General features: G+C 57.8%; 1 protein-coding gene across 2 annotated transcripts in view; it reads right to left on the bottom strand.

Moving 5' to 3' along the window:
- Positions 1-1,947: 1,947 nt before the first annotated feature.
- RGS19 (regulator of G protein signaling 19) overlaps positions 1,948-16,248 on the bottom strand; it is a 21,123-nt gene continuing 6,822 nt past the window's right edge. Inside the window, exons 3-7 of one of the 2 annotated variants that reach the window (XM_006021654.3) lie at positions 15,522-15,668; positions 15,093-15,229; positions 9,579-9,653; positions 6,268-6,502; positions 1,948-4,595 (exon numbers count right to left, since the gene is read on the bottom strand). In XM_006021654.3, coding sequence (XP_006021716.1) covers positions 4,407-4,595; positions 6,268-6,502; positions 9,579-9,653; positions 15,093-15,229; positions 15,522-15,551 — 666 coding nt within the window. In that variant the 5' untranslated portion in view covers positions 15,552-15,668 and the 3' untranslated portion in view covers positions 1,948-4,406. Of the gene's footprint in view, positions 4,596-6,164; positions 6,503-9,578; positions 9,654-15,092; positions 15,230-15,521; positions 15,669-16,248 lie in introns of both variants that reach the window. The other variant, XM_025201698.1, reaches the window with a different exon arrangement.

The raw sequence follows: 16,248 nt of genomic DNA, 5'->3' as shown, positions 1-16,248 counted from the left end.
ACTTCAGTTAAAAGCATTCCAGCAGCCAGGGGCATTGCGTGACTCACTCGGACGATGCTGAAACGCATGGTTAATAATGAGCATGAGACCAGATAGGTTAGCTCGCTATAACGGAGCTGCGTTCGGCAGAGGCAGTGAGGCTGAAGGCAACGCAGACAGGCGCTGCTTGGGGCCCTGTGCTTTCCAGAGGCCTTTGCTTACTAGCATCGCTGTCCCGCAGAAGCCAAGTGTTTCGGTGGGGGGGGCACAGGCAGCTCAGCATCCTTCTAAGCCTCCTGCCTCCGATATAGGACCAGGAGCCCTCCGGTCACGACATCCATGTGTGGGCAGGCTGGCTCGGCAAACCTGGGCATAGTCACACTTCCCCTCTCTAGGTCCCTACAGGGCTTTCACTCGATCTCCCAGAAATGCTGCTGGAGCAGAGGGCTGTTTTCTCCGACACCCAGCGTGGAGTCCTTCCAGCCCATGAAGGCATGTCAGAGCCGAATTCAGTCTGGATGTGCGTGCGCAGATCCTAGGGAAGCCAAGCAGGGCTGCCCGTGGGAAACCAGCCAGGTGCCATAAAGGGCTGGGGGAATTTATTTCCATCTCCTGCCTGGGGGAGACCCTGCAGAGGCTGTTTCCACCTACATGGAACACCTTTATTTTCTTCTCTTGGGTTGAAAAAGAGTGCTGCCACATTCCCTCTCTTGACCCCAAATTGCTTGTGCGCCCAGGTTACAGGCCACGTGACTGGCCTGAATGCACGAATGCAGCTGCTTTTGGCAGTAGCCTTTTAGCATACACCGCGTGCTCTTGACATGCCTCCGCCTCTGGCTTTTCTGCTTGGATGTCCCCTGGCTATCCTCCCCTCCACCTAAACTCTGCATGCAGTCATTCTTGCAATAGCCTGATTTCCTCCTTCAGCCGAGTTGGCAGGCAGGAATCCCAACACCGCCTTCCTGACAATTCGGGACAGACGAAAGTACCTGGTGCCTTACCCTGACAATGCATGTGGCGATGCCCGACTTGGGTCAGCCAGCAGTGTTGGTGTGCTACCGATGCACCCTTCCGTAGCGCCCCCGGCACACGAGGCTACGCCTGCAGATGATAGTCCACAGTATTGCCAACTTGATTGGGGATGGGTGTGCATGCAGCTCCACCAACCCAACCCATCTTATAGATGAAAGAAAGAGTGAAGTTTTTCACATTCCTGAACTGTAGACTAAGAACAACGCCAAAAATCCCGAGAGTTGGTACTATGAGTCCAGGCCATCACAATGGGAATCTCGCAGGGTTTGGCCCGGGGGTCTCTGGCTTCCCTTCACCCACCAGCACGATCGCTGCAGCTTCTTGCAAAGCGGAGGCAGTCGGCCCTGCTGGGAGGGGAGCATCGCCCGCGCGTCTCTGTCCGCCATAGGATGGAGGTTACAGCATTCCTACCTAAACCAGCTTGGTCTCCTTCTTCTCAAGAATAGGTTTCTTTTTGGCATTGTACGTCCAGCTTGTGGAAAGGGAACTAACCTTACTGCAACACCCCTGGTCCCGCGAAACAAAGAATACAAGAGAGGAGACTGGTTTTCTTTTTCTCTTTTCTCTGGTTTGTTTAAAAAATATCTTCAATAAAAAGAACCAATGTCCCTAAACGATTACCCCTTTTTTTGGAGGGAAGTGAAGGGGAAGATAAATATTAAAACCATGAGGTTTTTGGGGGTTTTTTTTGGTAAAGACAGTACAGACAGTAAAGACTATCATCCTTTTACATCGTAACAGAGACTTTCAAGATGGTAGGGAGGTACAGAACCACTTTGGGCCAAATTTGTATGTGTTTGTGTGTGCGTGTGGGGCATCCAGCTGGCTGTGTCATGGTGTTGGCTGTGTTTCATAGTGAAGGGCAATGGCTGGTGGTAGAAATGTCCTAGCTACGGGAGCCGCAGCAGGCAGCTCAAGTAAACAAGTCCTCGTGCGTTACAAAAATATACATATATTATAGATTCGCCACCCGCCGCGTTTCCCGTCCCGTGGGAACACTCGCGAGAGAGACCACGGCAAATACACTCAACACCGAACCAGGCCGCCACGCCGCTGGGGGAAGGAGGGTCCCTTTATTTACAAAGATACACTATTTGGCAATAGGAGCCCCAGACATGGCAGTAGCACGACGGTAAGAAGTCATGCCTGGAGCTGGCGTACTGGAGCGTGCTGGGGTATTGCTCCCTAAGGGATACCTGCGAGTTTCCTTACCCATTAATACTGAAAAAGACCCGGCCGTGTGCACTAGGGTTGGTCCCCCGTCTGCCTCCTGGCCCTGTTTTTAACCCAGAGAGCTGCAGATCTCTGGCAGGGATTGTATCCCACCAAATCTCCTTTCAACTCGCAGCCTGGACCACGGAGCTGCACGAGCATCCTTCGTGGGGCACGAGGTGCAAGGTGGAGGGTTGCTATCGGTTTGGAAGTGGTGCCCGTCCTGCTCCTTACGGCCGTCTCCGCTCCAAGCCCAGCTGGGGTAGCACAACGACACATCTCCCCGTTCCTGATGCGGGCTCTGCGCGAAGGCGGGTAGGGGAGGATGAGTCTGGGTTTGAATCGGGATGGGGACATGCTTAGCAATCACGACACTTCGCCAAGGCCTTTGTGGACTTTGGGCGTGAGTACCAAGCCACCCCGCGTGGGATTTTCCTTCCGATGGAAAGGCAGGGGCTGGTGAGGAAGGCAGTGCACCAGCTTGTCTTCCAACCACCGCTTCCATGAGCAATGAGAGCAATAAGCAAACCACGGTGGTCCTGCCAGCGCAGACCCCTGGCTGCTGGGGATGGTGGCAGGAAAGGTGGCACGGACGGTCTCTCTGCTGCTCATTTTTGCCCTCCAAAGCCTCTGCCCTGGATTTAATCAGGGTCCAGGCCCCGTCTCCACATCCTATAGAGGGGCTCAGGGGTTTCTTTGGCTTCTGTTTTGCCCTCAACCCCCAATCACAGAAGGGTGCTGCCAGGTCTGCTCCCCCCGCTCGACCTGCTGCCTCGGCTCCCCGCTGCCCAGCCTTTTCCCCCTTTTGCTCCATGTTTGCTTGAGCTGGGCTTCCCACAGCCCTCCCATGAGACGTAGTTTTTTGCTGCTGTATTACAAGCACAGCCGGACGCAATGCAGGCGTCTGGGTCTGCCACGAACCCAACATCCCAAACCAGGATTTCCCCCAGAACAGGATTCCCCAGTTTTCTCTTTGCTGGTTTTTTAAGGCTTCCCTGCACCACCTGAAACTTTGGCCCCCTGCTTGGGGACACGCTAAGAAGCCAGGCACCTGCATGAGCTGAACAGCCCAGCTGGTGGGAAACTTTGGGTTTCTCATCTAAATTGTAGAGGGGAAAAAAAGGTCCATCGGGGAAATTCCCAGCCCTCTCCCAGGGCATCTCCTCCCAGCCAGGCAGGGGACCACCCTCCATCGGCTCGGAGCCTGGGGTGCAGTGGGGTCCATCCCCATGAGACCATCTTCCAGGCATGGAAAACGGGAGGGGAATGGGAGCCCTCCGGTATCACAGTGCAGTTCCTTTCTCCCCATCAGTGCAAGGCAGCTCCGGCTGGGAAGCGAGCAGCTCTGGTTTGACCGTCGGACTGGGAAGCTCACGCAGAAGGGCTGTGATCAGGGGGTGGGAGGTTACATGTTGGAGGGGGGAGATGGGTCCTTCACGCCTCGCCCGCCCTGAACAGGACGCAGCTCCTGCCACGGAGCACGGTGCCGCCACCCGATGCTGGTGGCACGTGCCCCGCCGCGTCCCGCAATGAAAGTTGACTACGAAGCGTTGAAAATCAAATGTAAAAAAAAAAAACTAGGGAAAAAAAAAAAAAAAAAGAAAAGCAACACATCTCGAAGGGGAGACGGGGGGAGATGGGGACCAGCCGGTGAGGAGTGCGATAAAGTGACCTCTTCAGACCTAGGAGTGGGGATTTGGGGTGGGCGGGGGAGAGGCCAGGCCTGACTTCAGCCCCTCGAGTCTCCTCTCCCGTGGCCACCTCCCGCCCACGCCCTCGTGCCTGCTCCAGACGACGACCGGGATTCAGTAGTAAAAGCGAGGCCTGAGTCGGACGATCCCACGACGGCGCTGCCCCGGTTCGAAGAGGCAACGCCAGGAAGGTCACCGAGGACGGGATGGGAGGGAGAAGATGGAGGGGACGTGGAAGGGGGCAGGGGTATGATATATCCTAGTGGTCAGGAAACCAGGGTGATGGTCGTAGCTAAAGCTAAAAACTGGAGGTGGACGGTGAGAGCGAGGAACAAGGGCGAGGGGGCTGCAGCCCTCCTGGCCCCCAAGGCTTCCCTACAGCGTGGGGGAAGAGAGACGGACCCCCCACCGCCCGGTCCACCGGCATACAAAAGAAATTGTTTGTGGGGCTTCCACGGGCCGCTGGCGTCGGGGACGGGGGACGCGGGGGCCTTAGGACTCTGAGGACGACCGGGAGACGCTCTGGAGCAGCGATTTGTATATGGCAGAGTTCAGGAAGCGGGGGTAGGAGTCTCTGTGCATGAGCGTGTAGATCTGCAGCTGCGCGTCGTCGAAGGTGTGTGACGAGGGCTCCTGCATCTTCCTGTTGATGACCTCGCGCACCCGGGAGTCCAGGCTCACCTGCGCGGCAGGGAGAGGACAAGGCCGTTAGCTGGTGCGACCGCCCCCCTTCCCTGGCGCGCGGGGCACCGCCCCAGCCCCCAAAACCCCCGGCCCAGCTGCATGGCACGAGCCTCCCGCATACAGCCCCTTCCATCTGCCTGTCCCTGCTCGCTTGGCCGAGGACCCTTCAAGGGGTTTAGCTGCCTGACTGGCACCAAAGGGCGCGTCTCCATGTGCACTTTAATGCGCAGTAGCCTATTTTACTGTGCATTAAAGTGGCACGTAAAAAAAATGTGCTATTATGCTAATGCGCAGTAAAATAGGCTACTGTGCATTAAGTATCGCCTAAAAAGTGTGTGCTTGCACTACGGCACATTAAGGCAGCCTAATGCATATTGATTTAGTACCTCACATTGGAGGTACTATATTTAATGCACATTAGGAAACGTGCCTTAACGCACACACCCAAAGAGACCCTTCCTGAGCTGCCGGCAAGGGCTGCCATGCTAGCATCCCTCAGGGTTGGCTTCCCGGTGCCCTCTCGAGGCAGAAGCCAGCAATACGCTGAGCGTCCCCATCCCAGGCTCTCCAGGGACGTCTACCTCCTGTTCAGGTGTTGCATTCAGGCAGGGAGAAGCATCCTCCTGCTTTAGGAGGCCACAGTCCCAGGTCCCCAGTGCCCCGGCCATCTGTCACAGCACTGCAAAGCTGCCTTTCCGCCTCTCCATGGGGTTTACACCTCCTTTCCCCGAGGAACAGGGGCTGGAGGGTTGCGTGCACATGTGGCACTGGCCACAGGGCATGCGAGCTGCTGTTGGCTAGGAGCGGGGGGAGCCAGTCCAGATGGCCTTGGGCGTATTGATCTTTAAAAGCCAAGAGTCTGAGCAGGGAGGGTGACTTTTTTCTTTTAAAATAATGCGGTCAGACAAAAAGCTGCCCCTGGGCTGGGTCCTGCCAGCCCAGCCTGAGGTCCCCGGGGATTTCCACGGCAGGATCCTGACACCCGGAAAGCCAGGATGTGGGGCGTCTGGCTACCCCAGTCTTGAGCGCAACAGCACTGCAGACAAAAGCTGCTGCCACTCGAATCCCAAGCTTGTTGCCTGAGCTCTGGGATGGGGAGAAGAGGGATAAACTATGCCAAATGCAATGCAAGAGGGTCCTGGGCTGTGGTTGCTTTACCCCAATTAGGAACTAGATCTAGCAACAGGAAACGAGTGCCACTATTAACCCCTGTGGAGCTCTCTGGACGCCAGCCCGAACTGGCGTCCAGTTTATCCGTGCGTAGTGGAAGCGCTGCCAACGGCCTGTGTCATTCGTTTTCATTTCACACCTTTTGTGCATGCGGTTTGAGGCTGACGCCTTCCATCCTAAGGGAGACTTGTGTAGGCAGAGGAGGGTTGTAGGATCCAGGTCTCAGTAGAGATAAGGCCCAGCCTCTCAAGGGGGAAGGCAGCCACGCGCCCAGGAGTCGGGGGTCACGGGGACCTGGCAATGCTGGGGCACTTTGGGACTATGCTGGCCCCTTCCAGGAGCAGATGCATGGGTTCGGGGATCTCATTTAAAAAAAAAAAAAATATATTGGCCTACCCAAGGCTGAAGAAGGAGTGCATGCAGCTTAGCGTGAAGCTCGCACACCCTGCCTGAGATCCCACTGAGCCCCAAGGCTAGGGGCATGCCGGGAGCACCGTACCTCCTTGGGGGAGAGGATGGAGATGTAGTCCTCGTAGATCATCCGGGCCTTCTCGTCGATGGTGTGCTTGTTGCACTCGTTTTTGAGTTCCTCGCATGCTAACCAAAAGAGCATGTTTTCCTCGCTGTACTCAGTCCGTAAGAATTCCCGGAACACGTTCCGGCCGGCCGGGTTCTTCATCAGCTTGTCGAACGACTGGGACCAGCCCCGGACCTCCTCGGGAGTCGGTTTGGTGCTGGTCAGGCCGCAGCAAAGGGACATCACAAGAAAAGAAAAGGAGGAGGAGGGAACGAGAGAGAAAATTACTGTGGGCACTGGAACGGGTTACCCAGAGAGGTGGTGCAGCCTCCATCCTTTAAGACCCGGCTAGACAAAGCCGTGGCTGGGATGATGTAGTTGGGGCTGGTCCTGCTTGGAGCAGGGGGTCGGACTAGATGTGACCTCCTGAGCTCCCTTCAACCCTCATTTTCTATGATTTCTATGAGCCAAATCCTGCCTGCCCGTAGCTGGTGACTTGTCCTCTCTCCCTGCAGTCCCTAGGACAGCCTGCCCACCTGTCTCCTCCTGTCACGGAAGAGTTAATATCTGGGCGGCAAAATTTGGGAGCATCAGCTCAGACTCGTCCAAAGCTGCAAGGCATTGTGGGATAGGAAGGCTGGAGCGGTCCTGCGGGAAAGCAAAGTGGGTATATAAAGCAGCGTTTCCTGCCAGTGCCGAGGGGGTTAATATTTCCTGTTCGTGCTATCGCTGCCCATCGGACACGAGTCGCATCTCGCTAGTTCGCAGCGGGGTGTCGGTGTTCATGTGCATCGGAGCCGTCCCACGGCTGGTCTGGATTTCATGGGGATGCACACAGACATAACGGGGCAGCCGCTTTTGGCCATTCGGACTGGGAACGAAGAACCCCACCCTCGTCCTCCCACAAGCTGGGGAAGGGAGCACGTCCGATCTGGCCCCGAGTTTGGGAAGCTGCAAAAAAACCCAGGTCAGCTTTTACAGAGCGTCGGCTCGGGATAATACGCCCAAGGCGCGTTCATGGTGCTTAGCTGTTTCTTTTCCGCACTGCGAGCTGGGATGCGTCTGGAGTAAGCTCCCCAGCTGAGAGGTCGCCCCTGTCCCAGTACGCTCCAGCTGGGAAACCCCTGCCTTATCTTTCCGGATAGATTGCAAGCTGATGTGCTTGGAGATGGGTGACATTTTTGCAGCCAGCAGGAAATACATGGAAAAAGATTGCCGCCGGGAGATGGAAGTCAAGGGTCTGTCCTGAGTCTGGATCCCACGTGAAACTTGGCACATAGTTTGTGCCTTAAAAAAAGAAGGGGGAGGGAAGCGGGGGAAGTCTCACACAAGCTGGAACATGTCCTTTTGCAATAGTTGCCAATCAAAATCTTTCAACGATTTGCCTGAAAACGATGGTCCTGCTTGGAGCAGGGGGTTGGATGAGATGTGGCCTCCCGAGGGCCCTTCCCACCCTCATTTGCTATGGTTCATAGATTTAATGACATTGAACGAGGTCTACGATGTATGACTTGTAGGATGGTTGTAGGATGCCTTCACAGTGCAACAGACCTAACCTTTCTAGTTGAAACAAGGAGCTAAATAATGAAACAAACCTCCGGCCCCGCCAAAACCCCCCAATGAAACATCACACTAGACCCCAAATGACAAATTTTGGGAAGTGGGAAGTCCCCGGCTCTGTGTGAGGGGCTGCGATGTGGATACCTGACCTGGGCGGACACGCATTTAAAACCTCCGCGCCAGAGAGCAGCCGTGGGTTTGCAGCATCGCCGCAGGCTTCTCGCGGGGATACGAAGACCACAGGAAAGCTAGTTCTGTGGTTTTAATGGGTTACTTATTTACTTCTAAGGGCACTAATCAGTGGATGCTGGACCCACCAGGACCAGAGCCTGCCACATCCTGCAGTTACGGTTGGTTGGTCCAAGCCGGTGGCGGGTCTCAGATCTGGGAATAAAATGACCTTCAGGATCCTTGTCTGACTTGTGGGCTCCGTTCCTGCCGCCGCGGAGGAACAGCAGGACTCGAAGGAGTGAGTCGTGGGCGGCTGGTCGGGGTGTGGGCAGGCTGCGAAGGATGCTGACATCCCCAAGCAGAGCTGGATCCTGCCCTTGGGAAGCGGGGACGAGGGCAGTTACGGCCTGACGGCATCTCGCCTGCCCCTGCCTCTGTCCAGCCAAGACAATCGGTCCCTCGACTAATTACGAAATCCTTATATGGCCACGGCTCCCACAGCAGCAGGGCCTGCCACCCCCCTCCGGGCTTGCTATTCGGCGACCTTGTGGCTCGAGGTATATTTAGATCCCCGCAGGCTACATTTAGCTGTCGGATCCAGTGTGGGAAACGCGGGACCGACACGGCAGCAGGGCACCCCTGCCCTGACAGCCCAGGGAGGGGGCATCTCTAGGGCACAGGGCGAAGCCTGGTGCGACAGGACTCACGCTGGGACTCTCGACGGAGAAAGGAAGCATCATTTTGGGGATGGAAATGGCAGCCCCACAGCTCGTGGGCATGGGCAGGACTTTCCCAAAGGACTCAGCGTGGCCTCGAGAAGGGGATCGATGCCAGCTGTGCTGTCATGGTCCCGGGGGCCTGCATAGCACGAAGGAGGATGGTGATGGAGAAGGAGCAGGGTGGAGCTGGGCTGGCACGGAGGGTAGGCTTGCAAAGTGTTAGCCTTTTCCGTTGTTCCCCTCCCTTTTGCTCACAACCTGCCTCTCTGCTCCAGCTCGGACCCTGCTTGCAATGGGGGCCCTGCTCAGTGCATTTCCTTTGCAACTCCCCCCAGGATTAGCTCAAGGGCAGGAGCAGCAGGAAGGCAGGATGGGGAAACCCAAAACCCAGTGCAGGAGAGATGGCTTGGGAGGGGGATGCTGTGTGGCCTCTCCCCAGGCTGGGGCACAGGGGGCCCGTCGTGCTTTTGAACACAACGGCATCGAGTCCGACAAAGCCCCTTTGTGAACGCTTGCAGTTCAGGCCGGGAAGCCTGCAGCAGCCAGGTGACTTGCCCACGGTCACACAGAGCAGTCAGTGGCAGAGCAGGGAGGAGAACCCAGGAGTCCTCACTCCTAGTTGCCTCCGTAATACCTGCTGCCAAGGGGCATGAGCACACGATGGCAGCACGGCTGTGCGCGTCTCTGGGTCACGGCGTGGGCAGACACAGGCCGTGTCTCGGAGGGCAGGAGAGACGAGTGCCGTGCAGCTTGGCTTGCTCCACAGCACGCTGGCACAGCGGCCAAGAGTGCCACCACCAGCCATGCCCATGCAGGGGAAGACCCAGGGTCCCAGCCACTCACCAAGCTTCACAGTTGGGTATGGTCTCCAGTTTGGTGCCGCGAGATGCCCTCCAGGCTCGCTCCCGGTCTTCGTTCCTGGGGGGCAGACGGAGAGGTAGTAACCACGTTGCAGGCAGGCCCGTACCCATTCCCACCAGGACCGGGGGCCGGGACCTCATTATCCCCATGGCATCTGCTCAGGGGCTGCCAGCATTGCCCGGACCGTCCTTTTAAAGCTAAGCCCCGGATGCTCTGGGACCCTTGATGGGGCAGGATGGGAGCCCTGCTGCTCTCTCTGCATTTCTTTGTCTTCCTGGCAGGAAAGCAGCTGTCAAAGGTGGCTCGGACTCTGGCAGCAGCACGGATAAGCCCCTGCCTGGCCCACCAGCCACATGTGGCATCTGCGTTGCAGCACCTGGGCGGCAGGGGAAGGCCAGCTGAAGCACCCGGAGCACGTTCATACATGCCATTTCTGTGACTCACTCCCCATGAGCTCAGGCTGCGGCAGACATGCACAGACCTTCAAAGCTGCCTTTCCCTCTGCCCGGCTCCTCCGTGCATCAAACCTGCACCAGACAGCCCAACCCACCTGCCTTTTCTCCCCCTTGGACCAGCTGCCCCGCTCCTAAGCGCTAGGTGCATTTAAATGGACGGCCGTGCTGGTCCAGCCTGGCTCAGCAGCCCCTGGCTTTGCAGTCGAGAGGCTCCAAAAAGCAGATGGCGAGGATGGAGGATGTCAGTGGCCAATGCAAATGGAAAGGCGAGCGAGCTGCTCCGCAGGCAGGCATCTCATTTCCAAGCGTTCCTCCTTTCTGCTGATGTTTCACCCAGCCGCGGAGGGAGCAGACAGGGGCTAGCAGGGGGGTTATGCATTTGGGTCCGACTCTTCCGGTAAAGGGGGCTCCCTTCCACTTCCAGCTGGGTGGGTTTATAATGCTCGCGCCGAGAGCAAGTCCTAGCACAGCCAGAAAGGGGAGCTTCCATCAGCTACTGACACAACGTGCTTCAATCCCAGCTTTCCCTGCCTAGCCGTGCGCACCAGCAGAGCCAGAATCCTCCTCCCAGTTCACAAACTGGGAGAGGAGGCTTCCAAGCCCTTCCAGGTCCTAATCGTGCCCCTCCAGTCTCCACCAGAGAGGCTGTTCCCTTGCAGGAAGCCCCTCGAAGCCAGGGGCAGACACCTGCATGCACGACAAAGTACGAGCTGCGCGAGCCCCCCGGCTCTTGCATCCGCTCTCCAGGGGACTGCGCCACCTCTGATCCCGCTTGCGGGAAGAACAGCCACCGAGGAAGAGGAAGGGCGTGAAATAGAGGGGAACAGGTGTCCGCAGCCCCAATGCTGACAGCAGGATGAATAAAAAACACGCAGCAGTAATAGCTGGAGCTGGTCAGCAGGGGCCAGTGCTGCCTCGGACCAAACCCGAGGAGCCCTGGACCTCGCTGTCGGTATCTGAATTAATAAAGGAGAAGACGAAATCCTGCAGCTCTCCGAAGCGAGCTGAGCCCTGGCAGCTTCCGGGGGCAGCGGGTGCGTGTCGCGGGGGAAGGAGGGGGCTCTGCTTCGAGGCTGACTCAGATCTGAAATCAGCAGCTCGAGGGAAAGAAAGCAACCGAGCATGGAGCCGCTGGCAGTAACGCGACTTCGGGGGGGTCTCCTTGCTGGAAGCCTCCAGGCAGAGAGACGGATTTCCTGAGACTGCAGCAAGGGCAAAGCCGACGCCACGGGGATGGATGTGGGGACCAGGCAGAAATGCGCTGCTCAGACCACAGCAGGAAAGACCCAGGCTGCATTGCTAGGCCTTTATTTTACACCCCTGCGTCCCCCCATGTTGAGCGGGCAGCAATAGGAGACCTAGGCACTGCAGTGCTCATCTGACTCCTACCCCCCAAATCTCTGGGGCGCAGACACGCCGGTGAGAAGTCAGGGCTGCTGTCCGTGAATGGCACCGGATGATGCAGCAAGCTGCTGCTGGTAAAAAATACTCGTGCAGAGCTGCGTGCTCCGCGCCCGCAGGGTACACGGGGCCTCAGAAGGCAAGTCGCATCCTGCTCCTCTAAGGAAAGGGCTAACAACTGATCGGTTCCTAATGAGCCTTGAGAAACCACTCGGGATCATCACTTCTGGGCTACAGATGGGGAAACTGAGGCACACCCAGGCTGGCCCCGTACATGGGAAGCTAGCGGCTGAGCTGTGGTCAGCACTCCTGATGCCTTTGGCTGTGCTTTAACCACTGAGCCCTACTCCTCCGCAGGAAGACCGGCTCCCTGTCAGCCCGAATGCTGCCCAAGTTTGGTCGTCTCTGGCAAGAGCTAGACTAAGGGATGCTAAAAGCTGCAGACTCGAGGACGGGCGCGTGCACTCGCACACTCACACGCATGCACGCGCCGGAATCTGCAAGCTGGTCTGGACGGGTCTCGCCGGGGAAGCGCCAGGGCTGGGAAGCAATGCCCCTAGCAGGGTGTTTTCCACCCTGCCCTCTCACCTGGCAGGTGGGTTTTTTAGGCTTCCCCCTCTCTCTTATTTTTTCCAAAGCTCCCCTGCTCCTCGCCAGCCCCCGAGCCGTCCGCTGCCCGCTTCCCTCAGGCCTCTCGACTCGGACGCCCACGTCCAACCGCAGCAGGAAGAGCGCTTCCTGCTTGTGACACTCTCCCGGCTCTGCTCGGACCAGATTAACGCCGGGCCTTCTTCCTCCCCGGGCCAAAAGAGGGTGTTGGGGTGGGGTTGAGGGAACAGGCCGGGTGACAAGACGCTCGCTTCCTCCAGGTCCCTTTTCCCTGAGAAGAAGGCGGCTAAGACGGCTGGGACCAGGGCCGCCAGGCACCTGCGTGCCTATACGTCACCGATGCCCGTGCTCTCCATCACGTGAGGATACCACTTGCTCAGCCCAGTGTAGGTTTTGCCCTCTTGTGCTCTCTGCTGAATTATTTGGCTTTATTACAAATGAATATGCATCCAAAAAATGCAATTGCCACTTCTCACGACTTCTCTAGCAATGCAGGGTATGGAGAACATAAGATCTGCCATGTACTAGGTCGGACCATAGGTCCATCCAGCCCAGTCTCCTGTCTCACAGCGGCTGGGTCTGACCGAACTTTGTTCCTCTCTCTCTTGCAGCCTCCAGCATTTCAGGTCCAGGAAGGTCTGATGCAGAGGCCGTGCTCCTCACTCCCCTGCTCCATAGATAGCGATGCCCCTTTCCTCCCAGCACATGTCCACTCCCTTTGAAAATCTGGCTGAAAGCTCAGCTTCCCCCTGCAATGAGTTTTGCAGCCTTATGCTAGCCCCTGGCATAATGGGATTGCTTCTGCCCACAGCTGAAACGTGGCCCTGCCCGTGCAAAGCCTGGCAGTTTAACATTGCATGCAACTGCCTCGCAGAACAGACATGCAGGGGACTGCATTCACTTTCTGCCGGAGGAGAAGTCCAATGCAACCGGCCAAGGTGGAATCTGCTCTGCTTCGACGCTCCTATGTTTCCAAAAAGAGATGCTGGATCTTGTCCTGGGGCCGTGCTCCCAGCACCACACAGGGTGCTAGCATTGATTACCAAATCAATGCCATCTCCTCAAGAAACTATTTGTTCTGCAGAAGCCCCTCATCCAAATCCCCCAGCCCTGTCCTGCTTAGCTTGCAAAGCCTGACAAGTAGCTATGCCACGGCTGATGGACACAGATGCTGGGATGTCTATAATTCGGCTGAGTAGTTTAGCTCTGGTGGGGCCTTCCTGCAGCTAGAGGAAGAACAAAGTGATGGTTTTTGGGGGGGGTGGCAACTCGCTGCCACTTGGACCATGGGGTCTGGTGTCTGCATGAAGGAGGGGGGGCTCTGTGATGGACCTGGGAGCTTTCTGCTTGGGTTTCTCCCCTCTTCCCATTGCCCTGCTGGAAGTGGCTGTGCACGAGGCACCAGCTTGCACCATGAGCCAGTGAGGACAGACCCGGATGGGGCACCTGAGATAAGTGCAGCCTGTCTCTGTAGGGGTGGATACCTTGGCTTCTGGCATCAGGAGATGGGGGCAGGTGGCACCATGCATGGCTCAGGACTCTCCGCACTTCAGCAGTCCAAACTCATCCCTGGCATTTGCTAGCGGCTCCAGTCATGGGTTTGCCTATGGAGCTGCCTGACACAAGCACCCGGGCCAACGCTGCACGGACAGGACCTGCAGAGTCCGTCCTTCCAGGCTAGCTTCCCTCCCTCCATCCAGTCTGCTGAACAAGCGCTCTGTCCCCCCCACAGACAAGGCCTCCAGCCCCTCCCCACCTCCCCGCAAGTGGCCTAACCTTGCACCTGGTGTTCAGAGCCGAAACGCCATGCGACACCAGAAACAAAGGGTGTCTCGCTCCGGAGGGGGTCACTGCTGCACACAACTATGCAGCAGCTGCCTGCAGCTGCTCTTCCAGATGTTTACAGGGTTTCAAAACAGTTCCCAGCCTGCAAGCATCAGGCTCTGGCCAGGAGGGAACATTTATTTTCCCCGTTGACTTGGTTAACAGGGAGCAAAACCCCCATCTATAAAGGAATGGGCAAGCTGCACCGATATGAAACGACGCCCTAGAAGCTGTGGTGATGGAGCTGCTACATCTGCCTGCCCCGAGGGTGGTACAAGGTGACAAAACCATCGCAGCCTTAGCCTGGTTTCACCCCGGATTGAAACTGGGACAATTTTAGCTTGCTGGTGTTGCTACAGCATCGTGCTGATGTAGTAGCTCCAGTGTAACAGCTGCTGTGAGCCCCCAGGCACCCCTTTTAGAGCAGGTTCAAGGTCTGTCTGTCTGTGCATAGCCTCACTAGCTCCGGGGGGCAATCTAGTGGGGGTGACACGCGGCCACGCCAGGATTTAATGGGTTTCAGAAGAGCTTGTGCTGCCCTGTGCCCCCATGAGCCTCCCAGCTGCAAGCCCCTCTCCATGCCAGGCCCTGGAGAAAATGCTGCTGTTAGGTTTGCTCATCCAGGTACTAACTGCAGAGTCTCAGGACAAACCCTGCAAAGTCTCTGCGTGGTAGCCCACGTCTCTCCCTCTCACACGTATGGGGAGGCTCGCAGGGGCTCCGAACATGCGATGCAAACACCGGCCCATCTGCTCAGCAGGGTGTTTACAGTCGGTTTTTAAACACCGCATCGAAGCCGCTTCCCAACTATAAACCCAGCGCGAGCACGCGGATGCGCTGGCAGCCCGGACGTGCCGCCGGTCCCACGTGCGCTCAGGAAGTGTCTGCTGGCAGCAGCTACACAGCGGGGTTGGGTTGGGTTTTTTTTGTTGTTGCTTTTAAAAGACAAGGCTGCTGTCTGCGTTCTGGGAGGAGGGGAATCCACCGAGCCGCAAGCATCCAGGGGTGCCGAACTCAGGAGGAAGCTGGCTCTCTTCTGCACCGTGGAGCCCTGCCTGAGCATCAGGACCCTGCCGTGCTAGGCGCTGCATAAACGCGGGGTATAAAGATTGGCCGCTGCTCCAGACAGCTGACGCCCTAAGGAGAGGGTGCGGGTGGGGACAGCCTAGCCACCCCAATCCTGAGCTCGGCGCGGGGACGGACGTACCATGAGCAGCTGCAGCAGCAGCACCAGCAGAAGCAGCAGGCGTTGGGGCGATGGTGGCCGGCCGGTTGCACCGTTGTCGGAGACGTCTCATGCCGGGACATCGGACGGGGTCTCTCGGTGGACTCGGGTCCTGTGTACTGCAGAGGGGAAGAGCGCGGGGTGGGTGAACTCACCGTGGCCGCCAGCACAGTGCCCAGCCCAGGCCACACCTGGGATATCCACCTCACCACCCAGCTCGAGCCCCCTTGGACCACAACGACGGAAGAAAGCGTCCGCCCTGGCCCAGCCAGGAACCATCTCCCCTTTTCGCTCCCCTTCTCACCCCCAGGACCTGAAGGCTGGCAGCAGAGTGCCAGGCCAATCTGGGGCAACCCGAGGGTGCTCTTACTACACCATGCCAGGGGTCTGGTTTCTTCGTCTCCTACTCACCTGCTTCCCAGCCTCATACACGGTCGGCATGGATGGCTGCTGCTTTCCCTGCTGGCCCTCGGATGCTCTCCCGGCCTCCCGGGTGCCAGTGACCTGCACCGTGGATGCGCGCCCCGGCTAGGGCCCCTGCTGCCTACTGGATGGAGCCTGGGGGAAGCAAGAAGCATGGTTCAGGATTCAATCATTTCCAGGGCAAATCTCTCGTGCAGGCTGGAGGCCCAGGGGCATTCGAGGGAGTCCCTCCTGGTCCCCCTGCATTGCAATGAATTGCTAAGCTCTGCCTGGGCATCCATACTAGGGACAGCCAGGACGCCCCGAGCATCTGAACCCAGGGCAGGCACAGCTCTGGGGACTTCCAGCCTTGCTCTGTCTATTCCCAGCTCGCACTGGTTTGCCCCTGGGAGCTCCCGAGCACAGATTCAACGACCCGTGGCCGTGCCTGGGCAGAGCCGAGGAGGATGCAGCGATGAGAGCAGGTCTTTGCCCCCAGTGCGTGTGTTCCTCCTGGGGAAGAGTGGCAATCTGAACCCAGGGCAGGCACAGCTCTGGGGACTTCCAGCCTTGCTCTGTCTATTCCCAGCTCGCACTGGTTTGCCCCTGGGAGCTCCCGAGCACAGATTCAACGACCCGTGGCCGTGCCTGGGCAGAGCCGAGGAGGATGCAGCGATGAGAGCAGGTCTTTGCCCCCAGTGCGTGTGTTCCTCCTGGGGAAGAGTGGCAGGGGGGG

Source organism: Alligator sinensis, unplaced genomic scaffold (genome assembly GCF_000455745.1).
Source record: "Alligator sinensis unplaced genomic scaffold, ASM45574v1 scaffold752_1, whole genome shotgun sequence".
NCBI classification, from domain to species: Eukaryota; Metazoa; Chordata; order Crocodylia; family Alligatoridae; genus Alligator; species Alligator sinensis.
The sequence above is the reverse complement of the archived record's forward strand: the minus strand, read 5'-3'. Positions and strand labels throughout refer to the sequence as shown.